The sequence below is a fragment of the Pezoporus flaviventris genome, unplaced genomic scaffold, assembly GCF_033815535.1.
Source record: "Pezoporus flaviventris isolate CSIRO_AGI_PZ_B2104156 unplaced genomic scaffold, CSIRO_AGI_Pfla_v1 ptg000001l, whole genome shotgun sequence".
Lineage (NCBI taxonomy): Eukaryota > Metazoa > Chordata > Aves > Psittaciformes > Psittacidae > Pezoporus > Pezoporus flaviventris.
Window position 1 is genome coordinate 59,364,715 of NW_026892549.1, and position 23,961 is coordinate 59,388,675.

Sequence of the window (23,961 nt, forward strand, 5' to 3'; positions counted from 1 at the left end):
TGAAGGACACTGCTGAAGAAGGGACCTTTAGAAACTGGTATGTGAGAAATCCATTACTTTTCTGGAAAGCAGTGAAATACTGTCAACAGGAGCATAGCACGGGTTTGGGAACAGCTTTACGGAAAAGCCGTCTTGTTGGAATGAATGGGGGCCCTAAATCTGAATCAAAGCAGCTCAACCAGAAGAGTAAGGGGATGAACAAAGATGGAGGAGTGAAAAGAGACAACTTTCTTCTCCCAGCTAAAAAAAGAGAAGGGTCTGATGAGGTTTTTGTGCTGTTTCTTGAGTTAAATTCTGTTTTATGGTTCACTGTTACTGCTCTCCCTTTTCCCAAACCTCTTCCTCTTACAATAAGTTAGATCTGTCAAGAATAATTAAAAAGGAATGAACATCTCTGGTTTGCAATGCAAACCCTTCTGTCTCTGATCGTGTAGCACAGAGTTCTGGCAATTTGGGCCCAATTTCTGGTTTAGCACATAGCCTTCATCAATGTCCAAGTTTTAACTAGATGAGAATGGTTCTTTACCATCTCCAAATCAGCACCAGGCTTGGTAGGAGTCGCTGTTATTGGAAGTCTCTGCTGAAGTCCTGCTCAACCCTGAATGCTGTGGCACCTCCATTCTGACCCATCGAATCAATTCCTTGCCTGGAGGTAACCCCATGCTGTGCTTTATCCATCTGCTGCTCACTCCCCTCCTTGTTCCAGGAGCATCACTGCTGGGTTTTGCTTAAGTGTTTTCTCTCTGTTCCACATTGCTCAGGGATGGTTATAGTTAAGGCTAAATATTGCTGTTGATTTATGGGAACACACCATTGATTTAAACATTTTCTCCTGTAATAGACTCAACAAGTTACTACTTACTCTGTCCTCTGGCATGATTTTACATGTGTTATTCTTTCTTTCTGGCCATCACTTCTCTAGCTAATTGCATAAAAGGCCTTGTCAGGAGAAATAAAAAATTACTCTTCAGAGGAAAAAGGAGCATTTAACTCTTTTCAGGGTAAGAAAGGATGTGGGTTGTGTGCAGCAGCAAAGGGATGAATGAGGGCTGTATATGGAGGGACAGTAGAATGTTCTGCACAGAAAAGGAAAAAAACAAAGGGTGGGGGAACCCTTTAAAGAAATAAACCCCTTGTTATTTTGCAGTTCTTGCCTGTTTCTGAGATCTTTCCTGACACGGGTTCTCTTAAATAGCAGCACTGGTTAATTTGAGATGTCTTTGCTGCAGTGTTTTCTTCCCTTTTGTCTGTGTTTTAGCCCTTTGAAAAACCACTTCCAGAAGAAAACAACCTACTCAAATGCAGAATTACTTATAAAGCAAGGTTAATTTCCGCAGGCTTCCTGTCATCTTTAATGGGTTTGGACAGAGACATACTCCAAGTGATGTTTTATCTGAGGTCCTGATCCTTCAAGCGTTTACTTGTATGTGCGATGGTTATGCATGGAAGTAATTCAGTGGAATGTCTTGCAGGGAGAAGTGTTTGGAGATTTGGAAACTTTATTGTTCTGCATAAATATTCAGCTTTAAAAATGTAAGATCAAATGTTGTGGGGCCAACAGTGTGCAAGGAGAGACACTCCCAAGGAGGAATGAGCGTGAAAGGTTTGTGGGGAAAGGTGATAGCCTTTATTACAGTAACTATAGTAATTAGATGGTCTTTTGGGTCCTCAATGCCTGCCTTAGATCTGAAATGATAGAAGTGAGCTTCAAAGCCAAGTAATAGGAACAGTTGTTGGAGGGGACAGACCTAAATGTGGGCTGTGGTAATTCTCTCTGATAGTTTTATTACACATAGCATTATTGGCCAGGAAAGGTAGACCTTTGGCTGACCTAGTACAGTTGTTCTTAAGCTTCTTGAGTTCTTACAGTGAAATGGTCGGTTCTGCTTTGTCATGAAGCTGTTTTACCTTTTCAAGGATCCTCCTGGTCTTTTAAGGATAGCAATAGGTAATTAGTGTACAGGGAAAAGAAAAAGGGAATCTCTGTTTCCACCTTCAGGCAGACATGAGTCTGAGCCTTCTTTGCCAGGATTCCTGGCTATCCTGCTTCCTGCTGTAAAAACCATAAGGTGAAAAGGTAGGCAAAGAATTTCTTGATCTATTGTTACCTTTGAAACTCTGACAAATTATTCCTGGTTTAAAACAGCAATAGGTTTTTCGTCTTGAAAAGAATGGGAGATGTGGGAAGGCAGCACTGCAAATCACTGCTAAACTGCTGAACGACAACAAGAAGCAATATGGGCATGAATAATGCCAAGGAGAAACTGAATGATTTACAGTTCCTATATTGGCTTCAATTAAAAAATAAAAGGGAAAACTCAGCACAAGCATTTGGCAATACTACCACTCACACAATGTTCTGGTGCTCTGATTTTACATGTCCCTCCCTACCCTCAAAGAGTACTGCCAGAAGCTTTCTCAGAGCTCAAATCTGAATTAACTCAGCACTGGGAGAAATTGCTTTCTGAACTCCTTTGCAAGAGCTAGTACCATCCAACCCTTGCTGAAAGCTCAGACAAACCTAGAGAAGACAAGTATTAAGTTTACCCATCATGGTATGGAAATGAAAATTAAGATTAAAGGGACTGGAAAGCAGATTCCTATAAGGTTACTTGGTGGTTTTTGGCTTGACTGCTGCCATGCAGAACAGGTTTGGGCAGAGCTGCTGGTAAGGCTGGTGTGAGGCTCCCTGCAGCCACAGTAGAAGCATCTCCTGGTAGATCCAAGGACATCTGGATGTTTCATCCCTGCCCTTGGAGGACACGGTTTCTGAACTAAGAGCGGGGCATGTCATGGTGTCACACAGCAGCCTCAAGGAGCTGTTGGTCTTGTTACTGAGGAATTTATCAGACTCTCTGTATGTACTTGTGCTGGGGTAAAATCTCTGCTTACCAGAAACAGGCCTGAGAAAAACAGAAATCCTGATGGTTTGCTTCTCTACAGAGAAGATCTGACATTGGACATTGTACCCATGCTTTGTTTCCTAGTTCTAAGCTTCTTTTCCTGCCTTTCCTTCTCTTTTGGACTGGTTTATCATCCCATGTTTATTGGAGCTGTGAAGCAGCCCATCCTCCCCAAGGGGCTGTCTCACAGGTGAAAGGCTGCTCCCCCTCTTTCATTGTCAGACTGTCTCCAGGCTTATTTCCAGTGTTAGCTTCCTGTTGACTGTCTACAGCCTTTTGAGGAATTCAATGCAGCTGGAAGGACAGTGGGTTTGAGCAATCCTTCCTGCAGAGGAAGAACTCCCCTCAGGGCCCAGCACCACAACTGGGGGACTTGGCTGATGGAGTAATGAGTATTCTGGAGCAGACAACTCTTATTAAGCATTCATTCGTTTTGATTTTCTTCTATCTTTCCCTTCTCGTTAGAGCAAGGTCAGAAATACAGAAGCTGGCTCAAAGAAAGGCCAGGTCAAATTCTCCTTGTGCTTACTGAATTCCTTACCTCTGGCCAGCTTATCCTGCCTTCATAGAATACCGAGTCCTGACTTGAATTGGCAGTGCTTCCTGTGCTTAGCATTAGATTTAAGAGACTGAAATAATTATGGCCAGTTTTAAGCAAGATTACTTCAGCTCAGACTAGAAGCTTTGTGAGAATAGCTTTCCTGCAGAGTCAGCCAGAAGGAATCAACAGTACTTTATTAACACAAGATGAATTCTGTAAAGAGAAAAATAAAGCATGCGATTTTCATAGCAAGGCCAGCCAAAAGAAATAACTTGCCCTCCAACATCACAAGTTTCTTTGGGGTTTGGAATGCAATAGACAGAGCATTTTGTCCTGTGGGAGTTGTTTATGAGAAATTTGAGCAATTGCTTTTGCTTCTTAGAAGTCGAGGTGTTAGCTGAACAAAATGTGTCTCTGGATGGGAAAGAAGGCTGTAAGAATGAGCATGGCTGCTTTAAAGTGTTTTGCCCTGGCCCATCATTTGAACCTGAAGATAATGCTTTGGGAACGGTTGAGAAATGGTGCCCTGGGCAGGTTGAGCACCTGGAGAAGTGCCACTTGCACCTAAGCTCCGTGTCGGCTCTCTCAGGGTCCCTTGTCCTTGTTCTGCAATGGTAATGGTTGTGCTGGTGCTGTATTCCTTCTGCCACCACCTGACTGTGAAAGGTAATTGAAGTATTTCAAGGATATTAGCACTCTCTGAAATGACTGTGCTCTCCCTGAACCTATGGCTTATGTGCTGGATGGATAGCTGTGTGCATGCATAATAAATTAAATGCACCTGGGGCATGCCCAACTCCCTGCATGTGATATGCAGCATTTGCACCCTTTACGTCTGTCAGGAAAACTGGGGACTAAGCCTGAAAATGATCACAGAAGCCTTGTGCTTTGATCTACCCTTATTGAAACACTAGGATAAATACAGCACATAAGAGTAATACATAACCCTTTCTGTCAGTGGTTAAGATAACCTGGCCTACCTGATGCAAGAGTGGTAAAATTATGTGATTTTTATCTGGTTTATAACCACTTGCATCATTTCACAGCACGATAAAGATGGATAAATCTGAGGTGATATTGAAGGTGGCACCAGACACATTTCAGTAGCTAGAACTCTAAATCTGCCTTAGGTCTATGGTATCAATGCAGCAATACAGTCCAGTCTGGCATAAGCCTAACTTGCCTTGTTTTTTGCCTCCCTGGATGATCTGTATGTGCATACTGTCCTCTCCAACCACTATATCATGGCTGTCCCATTCATGGATCACCGTTCCCCTGACCTGGTGCTTGGCCATGACTTGACTTTAAGCATTTGTAAAGGACAATGTGTAATCAGCATCTGTCAGGCATCACATTACTGCTTGGGAGAGTGGCTTGCTGCTTCATTTGAGACCAATACTGTAGTGCTGGGCTAATGGCACTACTCAGAGATAAGACTGGAAAGCTAAGACTGGAAAGCACTTGTGGTGCAGAAGAAAAACTTCAGTGGGGAATAAGAAGCTGAAAATAACACATAGGATGGTCTTAAAGAAGGCAACCAAACATGCTGCTGTGCTTTGCTGCTTCTAATGTTCTTGTCACTCCAAGAGATCCGGTTCTCTGTCATTTGCACAAGTGTTTAAATGAAGAATTCCACTATAAATCTATGGCAATTGCATGCATATGAAAGCAGTCACAGTGCATGAGTCTTCAACGTCCATCCCAATTGGCTTGTGCAGCCTTATCTGCATAAATCACAGTCAGGTGTACACGGTGTAAAACCAGGGAAAAATGGGATCGATATGGGAGAATGTTGTAGAGAATTTGTACGTAGTTACACATGTTTACAGACTCATGTTCAATGCTAACCACCAAACAGCTCAGTAGCAAGAAGAATAGTTTAGAATATCTGCTTTGGTGATTTAAAAAAGTGTGAGGAAAATACAGGAAAATCAGGGATAATCTTGGAGCCCCATACAGAATTGAATACCTTTTGTAGGGCTCTGGCCGTGCTCTAGTGAGCAAAGTCTTCTACACAACCTACACAGTGGGATGCACTCAAATTTAATCAGTTATAAGCACAAAATGGAGCTTTTTTATTGTTATTGCTCATTTACATGATGGTTTAGTAATGTGCTTTTTAAGCATCTCCTTGGTAGAGAGGGCCTACAGGCACAGGGATGTCCTTTGGGAATTTGGAGCTGGACTTGCAGCCCATACTCGTGGTAGAAACACAGTGCCTGAATGTCAGTAATTTCCTTCTACCAAAGTGGTGTAAGAGGTAAGGTGGTGTGGAAAGTGCAGTCTGAAGGGCAGGTTTACTCACTTACTACATCTTACACTACTTTTGTATATGTTTTTGCAGTACTGGGGATTTAAATGCATTGTTTCACAGGCCTGCATAGAGGATCAGTTGTCTGGAAAGGCTTTATTATAGGATAGCAGAGCTCCCTCAGGCAAAGAATGTAAAGATTAGGTTTTGACAGGAATGAAATACAGGCACATACGTGGGAGAGGCTACAATCAGCTGCTCCCACCTTCACTCCCACTGGTTCCCAGGCCTCCTGCAACTGCAAACCTTGCAATACATGAAGAATAAACCCATGATTATACATGATTTCCCAGAAGAGGATCAAGGTGAAATGATATTTTGGGCACAGCATTACCCCCTCTGTAGCAGCTAAGAGCTGAACCCATGATGGGAAGCACATGTATGCAATACAAAAGATGGCAGAGCTCCGGCTATGGAATTTGCTCCCTTGAAGCAATTGTATTTTGACTTGGAATACGGTGAGGACTCCTGCAGCTACACAGGCTGCAGCCTTTAACTTACAGCTATGCTTTAAACCAGTATCTTTAAAAGTGGTTGCTGGATTAGAACTCTTTCCAGAAAAATCTGTGGGAAAGAGCCAGTTTCCCTATGTGATGGGGAGCACAAAACAAGAGTAAACTTCCTGTCCAACCACCAAAGGATTGCTGAGTCAGTGAGATGCTCTATGAAGAGGGAGGGGAGTATCTGAACAGATTTTAGTTGAGGGTAATGTAGTTTCTTGGATTAGGTAAATACCTCAGTAAAAATCCTGAACCAGCTCTTCTATGGTTTTATGCTCTTTGCCCAAGTCAAACAATATGGTATTTGGTATGGGCTCTTACTGAATAGTACTGTGTTGATGTAGTTATTTTGTACAAGTAGAACCTAAGGAGAACTAGCAGCCCCCCTGATGGGCACTGTTAAATGTCTCTTATTCAGCCTAGGATGGTAACTCAAAATAATGCTCTTGCTTAAGCCCTAAGGATGCCTGACAGAGCAGACAAAACACAGCTAGTTTGTGGTGCTAATAGCTGGGTGTGTGTAGAGTCACGTAGTATAAATAGTTATAGTTTCTATTGTGTCTGCACAGGGCTGAAATGCACCACGACTTCAAAGTCCTGGACTCTGACCTGGGTAATAAACCCAATGTGTTTGATGAAGTCTGACTGATCTTTCCCTGTGCTGAAATCCTCAGTAAAACTGAAACACATTGACTCTGGAAGAAATGGATGTGCCTCAGGTTTCAGGCAAGGTCTTGTTCTGCCCACAGAAATGCTACCTTCCAACCTCGTCAGCACTAAGGCATGATTCAGTCCAAATACAGGATTGGGTCAGATGAACTTCAAAGCTAACTTTGTATTGGGAAGAGTTTGCCTAGGTGCTTACCAGCCCACGGAATACACCCCACCTGACAAAGTGCTAGCGCTCTCAAGGGAAATAATCAGCTCACAGAAGAACAAAAGTTTTGCCTCATGTGCCCTTGGCATGCTTGACGATGCCCCAAACTGAAGGGCATAAGCTCATTCTATTTAAATGCCTCTGGATGTTTTATTAACCACCCAAGAACCTACTTTCACTGAAGTTGTGCTCTCAATCTTAGTGGTATGTTGTGGCAGCTGAATTTGAGTGTAATTGTTTATTTGATGGTTGACTCAAAAAGAGATGAGCTATTTTGTCCAAGATAAAGGTGATGGAGGGCAAGGAGAAAAGAGACTGAAGGGAAGTGCTCTTAGAGGTGTGCTAGATGTTAGCCCCATTTCCAGTGTAAGCCTGGATTTCCTGTGCTAGATGATGCATGTCTCTGTGTGTGGAATTTGCTTGGAATTCAGCACTTAAGTAACTTGTCAACAGCTTGTTAAAGATGTTGGCATACTGATGCCACAGCGCCCTGATATTCAGCCTTATATTCCATCAGCCATTCTGCTGCTATGGTCTCCAGTATGTAAACTCTGAAAACCCCACTGCCAGTGAAAACAGTGAAACAACTGGATTTCAGAAGCAAATCTATTTTCTCTTCAGACAAAGAATAACAGGCTGCCATTCCCAGCCACTTGCATGCCTCCACCGTCTCTGTACTCAAACACGACTCCCTTACAACCCAGTATTTTTCCAGACACCCACCTGAGCTTGCTTGCTGCCATACACATTTGGGTGCTGCTCTTTTTTCTTTGCTGTGGACACACTTCACGATTTCTATCAGTTTTTGGTTCTAACTGTCCCTATTTTTCCCTCCCCCCCCCCCCAGTTCTATGCCTCTTTCATCCCTCCATTTCCAGTTCTGCCTCTCCAGCTCCTCGTGCCTGTTTCTGCTACCCCTTTGCTCTGCTTGTGTCAGTCCATGGCCCCTTTCTTCTCTGCATTCTGCAGAGCCAAGGCTGAAAATGTCTTTTTTACCTCCTTTGCTTGCTTCTCCAAAGAGATCATTCTGTGGAGCAAGGGCTGTAGCTTGGGAGCCACTGCTCTGTTCCTCTTGTTCATTTTTATTCTCCTTACTTCTAAGCTTTTCCTTAGTCTTTCTCTTCCCAGAATATCCCTCAAACACCTCTCCTCTGCCAGCCACTGGCTTGTCAGTGCCTTTCTGTCCAGGCACCAGTGGGACTCCTGGTTCTTTTTTCTGTGTCTGTTTCTTATTGCTGTATTCCGGCAGATCTTCATTCATTTTGCTTGTTGGAAATGGGGAAGTGGGGAAAACTGGTTCTTCTACCTGCTCTGTATTAACTTGCTGGGGAATACACCTCTCCCTGTCACAGTGGAGTGAAAAAACCAGCTGGGCTGGGTCTCTTCCTCTTCGCCTTGGGATTCATCCCTGTCTTTCTTTCTTATTGATGAGGACTGTGCTTTGCTGATCAAACCAAGAACAGATCAGAAGGTGAAGTGGGCGCCTCTGGCCAAGCACAGTAGGTATCTGGCTGGATTACTGGAACAGAAACCAGTTCTGAGGTGAAAATCAGGCCCTAGCTATCAGTGTTAAATACCCCACTTGTCTGTTTCTGCCTGTGGTAGGACTCTGCTTGAGACAGGGATAAAGGAAGTGCAGTGTGGGAGAACTGGAACCGAACACATCTAGTGAACAGGGCACAGTGCTGCAGCTTTTGCCAGCAACAGCCCAGTCTGTTCTTTACGACATGTAGAGCTTATTGCTGCTGGCAAGTGCGAGCCCTGGAATGCAACTGTTTGTGTGAGTATCTATGACAACAAACAAATCACGTTTGGGAAGTGTCCTTGAGGGTATCGGGGGGTGGGGGGGGGGTGTGTTGCATTAAGCTGGTAACACTTAGCATTTCCAGACTCTTAATCCCCAAGTATTACTATAGATGGGTACAAGACAAGTACTTGAGGAGAAAGAACTAATTAGTTACAAGACTGCTTTTCCTTGTTTGCAAATGGGACCAACTCAGAGTAATGCTATTTACTTTAGCTGATTCCAGCCTTCCAGACAGACAAGGAGTGAATATTTTTAGGAGCTTTAATACTAAGCAGGAGGCTCAGGCTCAAGGCCAAAGGACTGTTGGTATCTGTGGGTCATTTTCAGCCACGTGAAGAAGGCAGAAAAGGGAATCTAATCTAAGTGTGTTGTAACATTCAGTGTTGCTTCTGCAGTGCTGCAAATCACAAGGCAGGCAGCAAATGAAGCCAGTAATTCATCCTACAGAACAGTGCTCAGGATGGGCAAGAACAGGGATAGAAGGACCAGCAGGACAGGACAGAGTAACTTGTCCTTGTACTAAGATTGAGGTTTTGGTCCTCTGATTTCTTCTTCCTGAGCAGCAGTTGTACCCCCAAATGCCTGTGCTGATGCTTAGTGCTTTGGCCTTACGTGCTGCGTCCATTCACTCCTATGTCCCACACTGTGCTCTGGTGAGTGAGAGAGGTAGAATAAAGAGGTGTCCTGTTTGTATGTGCAGAACTCCACCTATGGTTGTCTCCACAGCACACTGCCTAGCCTGCTGGAACTGGGTCTGTGATGGGGAGGCTATGGATCCCTATAAAATACCTGGAAAAAATAGGCACCAAAAGAGGAACTTGGAAAGCCCAATGACTGGGCATGGCCGGGGGGGAGGTTGTGCAAGACTTGCTTCCTGTCATCTATCGGTGGCTGTTCTGGAGCTGCCTGGGGGATGTCCCTTGAGTACGTGAGTGCTCTCCTCCCTCTTGTATTCTAACCCCTGATGAATAACCTCATCTGGGTTCTTCTTCCTGTGAGCAGCTGTGCAATGCAGTGCACCAAACCTGCTGGAGTGATTTTCCACTTCTGGTTCTAGCGCTTCCCCAGTGTCCCTGCCTGACACTATCCATTACAAAGCTCTGGTTCTCAGCTGGCCAAGGATTTGTCAAGCTATTAACTATTTGGACTGAAAGCTTAGGTGTTTGGTATTTGGTTTACAATATACATGTCTGAAAATAATGGGTCAAATGAATCAGGTTTTCCCAAGATGGAGACAGGTTAAAGGCATAATTCTGCTTATGCTAAATACATGAAAATGTCTAAATGAAGCTCCTTTTTCTCCCAAGGTTTAGAACATGGAGTTTCTTCTTGCCCTGTGGAACAGCAATGTCCTTGCTGTCCCTGTCAAAAGTCCTGCTTCCACAGGCTGAGCAAGTAGGCTCTGGACAATCCTGCTTTTGGTCTACAGCCACTGGAGTGTTTAGGGCTTTAGAGCTGGAAACTGCAGAGACAGAAACTGGGGTGAAGTGGGGTGGGGAAAAGGTTAAGTCTTTCTGGGCAAAGTGATTTAGAAGCAAGCAGGTTGAGAAGTGGAGGAGGACAGACTGGTCTGAAGAAGAACCATGGTCATTATGGCTTTCTGAATGAGCTTTTAATGTCGCTAATGCATAATTTATATGCAAGCATGGCAAGAAGTGTGCAGTGCAAATCATGCCTGATGAAGAGATGAAGATGTGCTTGCAGATGCTTGAAGTTCTGAGCACTCCTCAGGATGCTGAGGAAATCACAAAGCCCAAAGTGCCATGGCACTGGAATAGTTTACCCCCATATTGCATTGGTGCTGAACTGCCTGGGGAGCAAGAATATGTGTTTCTGCCTGTGACACCCTTGAGAAAGCCCTGATATTGATAAACTTCCTCAGAAACAAGTGTCTTATTCTACAAATCCTCCTGGAAGCTGATAGGAATCTGCTTAGAATGAAGCCTTAGCTGTGTTAAACAGTATCAGGACCTGACCCTATTTTCAGCAATGAAGTCAGGAAGCAAACTATCATGGAAAAGAGATCATCCAGGGAAGATCACTAATGACTTTAGGATTTGAGATATCTGCATGTTAATCTGGAAGGGAATAGTAGTGTTTGAAAGCTCACGAAGATGCGCTTATGCAGCATCAGTGCACTTGGTGATTAAATGAGGATGAGGATGAATTCTTATGTTGAAAACTCCCTGAGAAGGTTGATTTTCACCTGTGATGTTTTAAGAATCTTCTTTTTGTTCCTTCATTATTTCAAACTTTGACTGTTCAATGCATAAAGTTAAGGCTCAGCAGTAGTCCTTTTGCAAGTGGTTTTAATCACTGCAGAGAAGTGGCAATCAAATTGAAGTGTAAATGTAAGGAGCCTTACAGAACTGGAAAGCCAACACATTTCAGAATTTGTGGTGATTTAGGAAGCAGATCTTGTGATGTTATCAATGCCTCTCTGGAGGCATGACACCAGAGTTCAACCGGTCTTACTGTTTCAGATACCTGCCACTGAGATTTATATGTTCTTCACCAAGTATGAGAATATATGAATCCAGGGGCTTCTGGCTGATCCCCCCCCCCGCCCCGAGCCATCAACCTGCCTCCATTCACGTCAGCACACTCGTAAATTTATAGCATACACTGAGTTAGGCAACTTCTGCCACTGCACAGAAGCTTCCAGAGGTGTCCCATGTCTCCTGTAAATCCTTAGGCACCCAATGAAGTAGATTAACTGCAGATGGACATAGGAAGTTGTCCCTCCTTTGGAATTAGAGGCTTTCACACTTTTAAGAGGACAGTGTGGTGTTCCCATAGGCAAGAAAGAAGGACTGAAGCAGTGCTGTTTGTTTGCTGTTAAAGGTAGCTAGATGATGCCAAACAATGGGAAAACAGGTTGAAAAACTGTGGGCTCCTTTCTCTCCTGCCATATACAAACAATCCTTCTGCTTATGATAACTTATTTTCTCTCTGTTTAAAGAAACCTGGTGGAGTATTTGCTCTGGTACTCCTCCGGTAAGCCCAGTGATGCATTTACATTCCATTCTGTTGCTCACTCCAGCCCTAAAGACATCTGCCAGAATGAGTCAATAGAGAAGTACTGAGTGGAAGCTTTAAGAATGTGTTAGGTAAGGCTTGAACGTTACCTGTTAATGTTTACAGCTCCTAATTATGTTAATTAATAAGTCCTGGAGATTGTCTCACCCGGGAGCCCAAAGGCAGGGTTTTAGTTCTCACAGATAGAATCATAGAATAATTAGGGTTGGAAAGGACCTTAAGATCATCCAGTTCCACACCCCCTGCCGTAGGCAGGGATACCTTATGCTAAATCACATCACCCAAGGCCTCGTCCAACCTGGTCTTGAACACTGCCAGGGATGGAGCATTCACAAACTCCCTGGGCAACCTATTCCAGTGCCTCACCACCCTTACAGGAAAGAATTTCCTTCTTATATCCAACCTAAACTTCCCCTGTTTAAGTTTTAACCCATTACCCCTTGTCCTATCACTACAGTCTCTAATGAAGAATCCCTCCCCAGCATCCCTATAGGCCCCCTTCAGATACTGGAAGGCTGCTATGAGGTCTCCAAGCAGCCTTCTCTTCTCCAGGCTGAACAGCCCCAACTTTCTCAGCCTGTCTTCATACGGGAGGTGCTCCAGTCCCCTGATCACCCTCGTGGCCTCCTCTGGACTTGTTCCAACAGTTCCATGTCCTTTTTATGCTGAGGACACCAGAACTGCACACAATACTCCAGGTGAGGTCTCACAAGAGCAGAGTAGAGGGGCAGGATCACCTCCTTCGACCTGCTGGTCACGCTCCTTTTAATGCAGCCCAGGATACGGTTGGCTTTCTGGGCTGCGAGCGCACACTGCCGGCCCATGTTCATTTTCTCATCAACCACCACCCCCAAGTCCTTCTCCGCAGGGGTGCTCTGAATCTCTTCTCTGCCCAACCTGTAGCTGTGCCTGGGATAGCTCCGACCCAGGTGTAGGACCTTGCACTTGGCATGGTTAAACCACATGAAGTTGGCATCAGCCCACCTCACAAGCGTGTCAAGGTCCCTCTGGATGGCATTCCTTCCCTCCAGGGTATCAACTGAATCCCACAGCTTGGTGTCATCGGCAAACTTGCTGAGGGCGCACTCAATCCCACTGTCCATGTCAGCGACGAAGATGTTAAACAAGACCGGTCCCAACACCGATCCCTGAGGGATGCCTGAGGGACTTGAACTAAGCAGCATGGCTGCTTGCAGCAAGGAGCTCAGCATGACCGAGCTGTCAGAGCACTGATGATGGTCCTAGGCAGGTTTTGCTATGTGCTGTCATGGCTCTGTTGGATTTCGCAGCTAGCTTTGACTGTCTACATGAGGTACAGTCCAACATCTGGGAGCAGGCTTTAGCCATGGTCAGGGAGATTGATGTTAAATGTAAGCTGTTTCTGCATAATGGCCTGTTGGCATTTGGAGGGCACTTTGTAGCAGCACTGACTGTAAGGACATGGAGATTGCTGCCTTTGCAGAATCTGAAGTTATTTGCTCTGTCAGGAAACAGAAGCGAAATGACTGATAGAGAAAATGGACGTTGTCTCATACTGATGTATCTGTAATTTTGCAGGAAGATCAAGTATTTAGGGAGAGGAAGACATCCCAGCCTGTGCTATCCTCTTTCAGAGCTTTGGGTCCCACAGAGCTTGTCTTCACCTCCAAGGAAAATGAGAAGACTCAGAGAAGAGACACAACCCAGACTGGCTGTAAGTGTTTCAGAAAGAGCTTGTTTTGTACTATTCCCTAAAGAATTTGGTTTGTGTAGGCTTTCAGTGCACAAAGTAGAAGAGGACAGGAGGAGACATATTCAACCCCAGTGATCAGGTAAGGACAGGAGAAAACCATGGGGCAGATACAGACCTCTTTCTACTTTAGTTCTGCTCATGCTCACCAGATGACATTTCAGACAACCACTTCTCCCCATTTGCAGAATATCCTGATCTTTATGTTGAGCTCACAGCTACTTCTGGCAAGTAGTTTCAGCTCCAAGTGGGATGCCACATACAAGTGGCTTGTGAGTGTGTGACAATCCTTTAATGATGACAGGGAAAACAAGTAATGACAATATGGTTTAGGTGAAAGAGAGTGGTTCATCATTCATCTATAAATGGCTCCTGTGGGCAGTAACTCCTGTCTGTGCTGAATATAAAGTACTAGACATCAGAGAGGTATTTTTGGTAGGCTCCTACAGAAGAAATGCCCTTGCTGGAGTGACAGAGAGGAAGGGAATGCACCTTCCAGAGTAACAGGGCAGCGTATGGGAAAAGAACTGTGATTAAGGGATTGTGATGTCTCTGGTTGTGTTCCAAGGATTTCCAGACTGGAGCTTGCTCTTTAAGAGACCTGTCTGCACAGTGCTTCACTGCACTAAACTTGGTTATTAAGCAATTTTCCTATCAGCTGTTTTGTGAGCTGTTGCCATACTGCATAGAGACTGCAATCCGTGCTACTTGGAAAGCACTTCTGGCAGGCTGAGGGCACGAACGATGAGCGAGACGGGACTGAAAAACAACACAGGTCCAGACAGACTTAGAGTGACAATTTCCTCGGAACCAGAGTTGTGTGGGGAGGCCTGGCACTGCTTGGCACTGACGATGTTCATCTGTCTCTGTCCTGTTGGCAAGGCTTCAGCTGCTGATGGATTGCCTGGCACCTTCTCATGCACGTTAACATTAGCTTCATCAAGAGCAGTGTGTACAGAGTGTGAAATGTGATACAGGCAGTACCTGACACAAATGAATACTTGCCCTATTCTGGGGAGTTTCAGTGCAAAACCTCTCTCCTCATTCATCTTCCTCCCGCCTCCCCCTTCCCCATCCCCTGCTACCTAGGGACTCCCATGGACAGGCATATTGGCAGTAAACTCAGCTCAACAAAACAGCCTTGTGAAAAAGGGAAATATAACATGATCACTTCCTATTTCTTTCCCCTTTCCTCTGCATCAAAGCCTGGGCTGGCTGTCAGGAATGTTCCAAATGAATAAATAAAGCGCAGGAACCCCCTGCTTCAGAAGGAGCCTCATTCACTCACCATGAAGCTGGGCCAATTCTTTTCCTGACAGTACTCAAGTCAGCAGGCAGAGCGAGAAGATCATTCAAAGCTAATCAGTAAAGTGTAAACCTATTATGAAAGCACATTTACCCCTAGCCTCCTCCTTCCTCCAGAAAACCAATCCCCAAATCTGTGGGAATAACACATAACATACATAAAAGTCGCTATTACTTAGATCCCCTGTTATTAGGTCAGCAATGCCACTGATGAAATGCTCCCCAGAGCACTGAGCATTGGCATATAAATCCTCCAAGAAATCCACAGCGTAATTTGTTACAGCTAGAGGGCATAAGACACATTAGAGCAAAGCCTGTGTATTAGGCTCTCCCCTGTGATTCTTGAGGCTATCTCTGGTAATAAAAACCTCATCTTGATTTCTTATCCTTTGTATTGATTTCTGTCAGAGAAGACTTTTCTTAGACAAAGATGCTACTATATCTCTCTGTATAATAAGGGGATCCTTGTCTCCTTTTCTCTTCACCCCTTTTAAGATTTAATTTAGGGACGACTCTGAGGAAGATGTGTGATTTGGGAACTGTTGGTGGGTAAAGAGTGGTGAAGCCTATGATGATGGATTTAGTGTATGCAGTGCAAAACTTGAAATGGGGAACTAGAGAAAAATGGGTTTGGTCTGCAATGGCACAGGAAATTGAAACTAAAACCCCAGCTATGCAACTGCTGTATCTTAATATGAAACTCTGTTCTTAATGAACAGAATCTGTGGGAGTCAAGTGATTAAAATCCGGGCTGAGATGTATATAATCATGGCAACTGTTAATTCTGGAACACTTGTACTGCAGTATTCATATGGTGCAAAGAGACAAGGCCAAAGAGGAGTCTAGAAAGCTTTATATGAGTAATTTGCAAGGCAAATAAGAGCTCCACAGCAGTCAACACAGATAAACTGAATGATGCATGGGAAGGCTGCAAAATGCACAGTGTTCTATCCAAAATTGTTTGTTTTCTCTGTAGTTGGATTGCTATAAGCAACTGGAACACTTTCATTTATCTATTCCTTCGGGTTTTGCTTTATTTTGCTCCTTTAGAACCTACCCTCATAAGAAGCTGTTTGGCTCTTGAACTGACTGAAGACATGCCTGTTCCCTTGTGCAAAGAAGGCGGTAAATCTTCATAGCAGTTCTTACAAGTGGAGAAGTTTAATATGTGCTCATTGCTTTTGTAATCTAAGAGCAGCTGTGCTGAAAGACAATACTTGATAATTGCATTTCCTAGCACATCCCTTTCCAGTTGGAGGATAAAATATGGAAGTTTGGGTTTATTTTTTTTAGTATATACAGCAAAATTTGTTCAAAAGAATCTTTGTTCCCCCTGAACTATCTTGTTTATTTAATAGAGGATGGAAAATGGGAGACTCTGTCAAAAGGCCTAGTTACAAGAATAATTTATAAGCTACATTTAGCTGTTGATCTGGCAGCGTGGCTTAGTGCAGAGCCAGAATACATCCTGGCAGGTAATAATGTAAATCTGCAGCTCTGGCCCACTCTCCAGCAGGAAGGAGCAGGATACAACTCCTAGTTCTGCAGTGTCTCTGGCAGGCACCACACAGAATGCTTGGCTCTGCCTGACAAACATGCTCCCATGGGGAGAAATTTGCTGGGTTTAGTAATTCTTTTTAACCTATTTTGGATGCAAGTGAATGTGTCTGTGGGTAAAACTACTCTGGTCACTTAAACAGAAGCCCCCTGTGAAAAGCGTGATGGCAGGGAGCTCACTCTGATTCCTCTCAGCCCTGTAACTCACTGCATCACTCAGCCGGATTCCAATGAACTAAGCTATTGGGTGATGTCCAGCCTTTGCTGAAGCTGATGGCAGCTTTCCCACTGGCTTCACTGGGCACGGGGTTTTATCTACCACACTGCTAAATCATCACAATGGCTTTTATCAATGAGATCTGTCTAGCTTTGGCTTGCTGATTTTGAGAGATCATGATAGACAGTTTAAAAGGAGAAACAGGGAGTGTGACCAAACACTGCTCTCACAGCAACAAGTCTGTTACTGCCTCTGTGCTATCAGAGATGTCGCTGCACTTGGGCATGCCACATAACTGTACCTGCAGAATCTCTGTAACTGTTTTCTATCAAAATGGTCTGATTTAGCTTAAAACTGCTTTCTGGTTAACTATTAATATAGATTGTTTCAGATGGTTGGGTAGAGAAGCAGCTCTGTCTGTGGTTGTTAGACTCAGAAAACAGCTCCCCTCCAGCCTTGTCAATCTCATATGCAGCAGCAAAACATGTCTGCATAAAGGCTTGTCTGTAAGCAGTGGTGTCCTTGATTAACTCTGTGTGTATATATTAGTCCCATTTAATACAATCACTGGCTTCGGGAAAGCATATCCGTAAAGCTATATAGGTCAGTTAATGTAGTGCTTATATTCAGACTTTAATCTTTGTTAATTTTTAAGTCTAGATGAGATTCAAGACTGCTGAACCTGACAAGACCAGAGCAGACAACTTAAAGGTTAGCTAAAGAACTCCTTATAACTTGTTTAATAGCATATTTATATGCTGGGATACTGACTACGTCTGCCTATATCTCTGAAATGTCACATAAAGTTGGGCCCCTGGGCACATGTGGGATATAAATGTAGCAACGAGGTCCCATCTCACTTATAAGGGCTACTGAATAAGAAAGCTCAGCATTTACACTCCACCTGACATCTTCAGAGTCTTCTGTAGGTACATGAGACCAAGGTGGTTTATACATTAGGTAGCAAGGGTTTTGATGAACTGCTCATTCAGCCATCCCTCTCCACCTCCCGTGATTTGAACGATGGCTTCAGCTTCCTCCAAATGGATTGGTTAGACTCTTAGATGGCTCTGCTGTTACATGTCTCCATGGAACGGATTTTACTTTCAATAATGTCTCATAACTGTCTTTAAAGAGGTTTATGGCTCAGCCTTATTCTCTGGGACACTGACTGTTCTCTGCTAATCTCCTGTAGAAACACAGTTATGGGTTCACGCAGTATTTCAGTTAGTTCTCCTCAAGCTCTAGAGTCAAGTTAATTGGACACAATTGACCTGTGTTAGAGAATTGCTATTAGATGAGTAATATTTAGCAAAGGAAATAAGATCTTTCTATTCCTCAGAACATTCTGGGAGTTGTGGGGAGTGGCAGGAAATGGCAGCTCAAGAACCGTGCAGACTCGGCCCTAGGAACAGAGTTGATTTAGGGACTTGGGAAGTGCTTTGTGATAACTGAGATTTGTAAAATCACAGTTCTTGCTAAAAGAGAGCTAGACTGGGAAAAAAACATGCTGGAGTTTTGAGTATTAAAAGAGACAGAAGAGAAAACAGCTTTTATAGAAATATAGTGGCAGATCTGTGATAGTTATGGTGATGCTTTTTTTCTTAGCAAACACTATATTGTCATATAGCCACTAAAACCTGATTAAAGCAGGACAGCGATAAATAGAGCAGGATCTCATCAGAACGCGTTTGTGTTTCCAACTGGAAGCTGCATGCTGAAGGCAGGTCCAGTACACTGAATGATGAATGGACATGACACTAGTCCACAAGACAAAATCAAGGTCTGTAACATCACCAAGCAGCTAAAGACACAGAAACACTGGAATTGTTTTTGCAGAGCAGTTTAATGCAGAGCAGCTGAAATGTTGCTGCTAAATCCTGGAACTTTAGGGTGCTTTCCCTATTTACTTTCAGATACCAACCCTCTTGATGGGGTAAGTCCTGGAGAAAAACACTTATACCATAAAACCAGCCTATTAGTACAAGGCTCTATATACTTCAGTGCAAGTGCTGCCATACTAAAATTGCCAGTCTTAAAACTTCTTTGGGTAAAGTAAACTTCCTGAGAGAACTACAGATGTCAGCACTCGGTTTAAAATGTGTATGTGCTTAACTCTACTGAGACGTGAAGTTTCACTGAGATCAGCAGCACTACTTAAGTAAAGTTACATTTGGAGGAGTGTCTTGAAGGTCAGGCCTCAAGTACAAAAGTACTTCAGATTCATATTGGCTTGCTGGATAATACCAGCAGCAGGCACCTGGATTGCAGAACCAGTGACGTGATGTGATTTGCTATGGCAAATAATTATACTTATACTTCATGGAAAACTGCACTTTTTCTCTTAAACCTTATCTTTCAGATAGTGTTCCTCAACTTTAAGTATGTTTCATGTAATTCCAAAGCACTTTAATGTCTGTGGACCTGATTCTGCAGTCAGACTTTCAAGATGCACCTCTGGTCTCTGTTGGACTGTGCTAGCAGTGTATCACTGCTCTGGTTTCCCCAGTTAGGAATCCTGCTGCTCAGGAACTTAGCTCTGCAGCAGGCACAGTACTAGCTCTTCAGCTGGGACCAGGATCACCACCTTAACATGGATTTTGCAATTTGTAAGAACTGCAAAATCAGGCTCTTTGGGGCAAATGGGCTTAAGAAGGGACAAGTGTCTATCTCTGCTCACCGGCACTCAATGAAACACTGGCCAATCTGATCCCGGAGAGTTTCCTTGATGCTGAGCCCCTCCACTTCTCTCAGCTTGTTTTTGATGGATATCTCATCATCTCTCTCCTGGATCTCACCTTGCAGGGCGCTTACTTGCCCAGCATCCATCTGCAGAATACTCTTTGACTTTAAGTGAGGAGGTAGGCTCTGAAAACAAGAGGAGAAAATAGAATAGATTAATTAAAAGAACTTGGTATGAACTGGAAAGCCAGGCTGACAGCGAATCTAAGCTTAAGCCTTAATTTCTTTGCAGTAAGCCAGGAAAAATCTTGTACTCATAAAACTTGCCAGGATGCACACAATGGTCTATTATTAGTATTTCAGCATTAATTAACAACACTGAAATGTACAAAGCCAACCCTTCAGCGTGGGATCCTAGGATCTCAATGAGACAGGTGAGAAAGCTGCTGTTCTGCAAATGCCAACTTTATCCATGTCAGAAGGGTGCCAGAGGTTTTTTAATTGAATTTCCAAATGTTTGGACTTCCCATTGGTAAGTTTTAATTAGCCAGCATTGTGTTTAATTTGTTCACTTTGATTTTTATATGCACTGCTTGGTCACTGGTTTCCTGGTATTTTGTTGCAGCTGGTCCTATTCCTGTAGGAAATCAACTTCCCTTGAGGAACAACAGCCACCAAAAAGAATAAACAACCCCCCAAACACTGTAATAAAAATCAGAGCTCCCCAAGTTTCCCATGATTTGATAACCTTGGCAAGAAGGGCTCCTGAGCCAGCTTCAAGTCTTACATTGACTTCTGCTTTGTGATTGCTTTTACATGTGTAGTTTGAGAGAGGAAAATGAAAGTCTTGCTGGTATGCAAATACAGAAGCATGAAAAATCCCACCTGTGTGGGTGGTCTGAAACCTTGCATTTTTAGTTTGCAGTGGTTGATAAAGCTGAGATGCTCCCAGTGTTTTATGAGCTGTTTCTACCTTGGCAGTATAGAGAATAATCTCTTTTAAAAATTAACTTGTAAATTAGCTTTGGGGTTTTATTTGCAATTCCAGAAGGATTTTTTTCCACATAGTTGGGAAGTACTAATCATAGTCTGATAGTATATGTCAGATTTAAGACTGGAACAGATGATAACCTGGTTTTGTACTACGGTGTGGTTTACTCTTCAAAGCTGGTGACTGACATAGGTGGCAGCTTATGTGAACAAAAGCCTCAGAATGCTGCTTTGCATAAAACCTCTGTATAGTTCTGCTCTGGCCAAAGGTGGAAACCTTTGGAATGCACAGAACCGATCCTTAATCAGCACATCTCAGCCTAACTTAGGAATGCATGCTTCTTGCTCTGGTGATGTATTTTCTAGTGTGTTCCAAGCTCTAATTCCAGAGGTCTCCTGTAAAGACAAAAAAGCTTCCATCTAAGGCTGGGCCGGCTTATATTTAAGAACTTTTTCTGTGCTTCGACCAGGTTCCAAAAAACACTAACAAGTGCCAAGCAAGTTTGGTTTCGGAAAGGATACAGTGGGATTGCACACTGTCCAAAGTAAGCACAGAGGCCCAGTGCAGGAAGGCAATTTACTGCTTTCCCTGCATTTGTAATGTGTGACTTGTCAGGGCCACCAGGGAGAAGAGATTCAGGAGGTAAAAAGAGGAGCAGCACACTTCCAAAAGGCGGCTGCATGTGCTCTTTTCCTGAAGACATCATAGAATCACCGGGACCTTAAAGCCCATCCTGCCACAGGCAGGGACACCTTCCACTAGAGCAGGTTGCTCCAAGCCCCTGTGTCCAACCCGACCTTGAACACTGCCAGGGATGGGGCAGCCACAGCTTCTCTGGGCACCCTCTGCCAATGCCTCAGCACCCTATAACCCAAAATGTTGCCTTTCACCCCGAGATGTCACCTTTGGTCACTTCTCAGTTTCCATGAAAGTGTTTCCAATCTTCACCAGCATTTGTTTTTACTCTTTCTTTTGTTTTTCAGCATCATCTCCCTCACTAATATCAAATGAACCTCAGAATAGCCAGATGTGACGATGCTTTCTCAGGGCTCATTTGGAAACCAGAGAAGCACCCACGAGGCCTGCTTCCCAGATTGAGATCTAGAAACAAGATCCCCTTCCCTCTAGGCAGTTTCCTACTCAACCATTTGTTTCACTACAGCAATGCTCAGGGGAACTGCTTCTTAGAGAAGTTCCCATCAGTACGACTGCCTAGAGGTATGGGCAGCAGTGCTGCTACTGAAGACATGAGCCAGCACAACTCTTCCATGTCTCTGTATACTATCTTATATCTTCACTTGAGTCAGCATCCAGCTGGCTTGGATGCTGATAGCAACGAGGCTACAGAACATGCTCTGGTTGGCAAAATCCAGCCAAGCCCTGCGTAAATAGTTGTACGGCACCTGTCTGAGCGCCACACAGTTATCAATTTATCTCCTGATATATTGAGCTGTGCTCAGAGCCCTAAGGCTGAAGTACAGATATAACCTTGTAGAAGAGCTTATGAAAAGAGCTCTCTTGTATTTGCCCTTCATATTTTTGTCATTTCCTTTTCCAAAAGCTGCTTTCCTACAAGAAAATTAAAGGAAGAGGAACCGCTTCTATCAACAAGAGTCCAGCTATCCATCTTTGACAACTCACTGAAGGAAGTACTGAATGGGAACAGGGAAAACTGGTAAGATTATACTCTCATTTGACCATCTTCTTTTTCTAATCCTATTCATCTGTATGTTATGAATATTTTCCTAAATGAAGGTAAATGGAAAAGGGTTTATTTGCATGGAGGAGAAGGCATTCACATGGCTAATGTGAAATGTGCTGTTCCTTAATTGTTTCCATAGTTGGGAAGGCAGAGCTGGCTCAGACCTAGATAGGCAGATAAACTGGGGAGGAGGGTAAGGTGCTCGAGAGGAGCCAACAAGATAAGATGATGGAGCAGGCAGGAAAGGACACGATCTGAGCAGGAGTTGGCACTGCCAGGCATGCTGTTGCAATGAGTAGCAGGGAGATGCATTACCAGCAGATGACATCCTCTAAAGCTGGTGGAGAAAGCTGCCAAACATAGGGCTCCTCCTGCAGTGGAAAAGCTTTGGCAGTAACACGCTCCAGCTCAGATGTGTGAGGGAGAGCATGAACTGAAGAGCAGAGCTGGCAGTGATAAATGAGTCCTGAAGGATCTGTGGCTGTCTAATGTGGAACATACGCACTGCAGCCTGTTCTTGAGTGAAGGCCAGGAGGCTGGCGCATGTCAGGAGCCAAACACTGGCTCCTATTCTGGGGGAGGAAGAGGAGGCAAGCACTCAACAGCAGTGAGGAAATGGTGCCATGAAGAGACAATGTCAAAACCTGGGACTAAGGTCTTCAAGCACTCCTGCATCTTCAGAGACAGCATCTGTATGACAGCCCCGGTGGAGTGTTTGTTCTCCTGTCAAGGAGCAGACATCAGAAGGAAAGGATGTCTGAAAAAGCTTTGGCCACCTTAGGATGCAAGAGAAGACAGGCAGTGCAATGGCAGGAGGAGTGCCAAGGCAGATGGACAGTGTGAGAGGACGGTTTCAAACAGCTCCAGCAGGAATGCCTCCACGCTGGCCAGTCTTTGACCCCTGCCTTCCAGTGTTGTAGTGCTGCACACCAACTTTCCATGCGTCCACATGCTTGCTCTGGAGAGTTATACTGAGACAGCACAATGCGTGCTGCTTTCATGGCCCTCTACACTTAACATGCACGTTAAGGAAGACAAAAGCCAATTTATTTCTAACATCACTTCTCTCAGCGCCTCTGATGTTTCTGCTTCTGAATCAAGAGGAGGTATTCGACAGTGTAAGCCACTAATAAATAGCTTTTCCTTGGGGTAAAGAAGCATTTTCCCATCTTTAAGACATTTCTTTGGCCATGTGAAATTCAAATTTGTTAACTTGCCCCACAAACAGCAACTCATTTAGAAACAAATTACAAATATTAAATGGAGACAGTGAACTTGATAATGCAATGCTGCCCCATCAGTTGTAGAATAATGCATCTTAATGAAGGCTTCCCATGTGAATAAACCATTATATTTACAAGCTTTTCACAGTTAATGACCCAGAACTGGATAACGAAACTCACATTTTTAGTGTGGCCTTCTGTCAGCAAAAGTATACATATTAATAATTGATGTTGCTGTAGAAATGGGACATAATGTGAAGATCCCTGAGTTTGTGGGAAAATAGGACTACATGGTCCATTAACTTAAAATGCTTATCTAATGTTTGATAGGCTTTGTCTTTAAAATCCTTGTTTAAATTAATAAGGCAAAATGGACATTTGTCTAAAGCAGAGTTTTATTCCAACTCATCAGTCACAAGTATGCTGAAGGGAGTGCTGTAAGGTTCTTCTGCTCCTTCCTCCTCCTATCCTCTATCCTCCATCCTCCCCACAGAGAATTTAGGTTTCCTGAAAGCAAAAGACCCACCAGTAGAAGGATGGAAGAGGTTTCCTCCACCTCCCAGGTAAGCTGATGTGA

The 23,961-nt window shown here is 43.9% G+C and overlaps 1 protein-coding gene across 1 annotated transcript in view; it reads right to left on the reverse strand.

Annotated features, from left to right (window-relative positions):
- Positions 1–23,961, reverse strand: part of IQCA1 (IQ motif containing with AAA domain 1) — a 95,666-nt gene that overhangs the window by 50,167 nt on the left and 21,538 nt on the right. Inside the window, exon 6 of the mRNA XM_061460333.1 lies at positions 19,467–19,654. Within this exon, the coding sequence (XP_061316317.1) occupies positions 19,467–19,654 (188 nt within the window). The remainder of the gene's footprint in view (positions 1–19,466; positions 19,655–23,961) is intronic.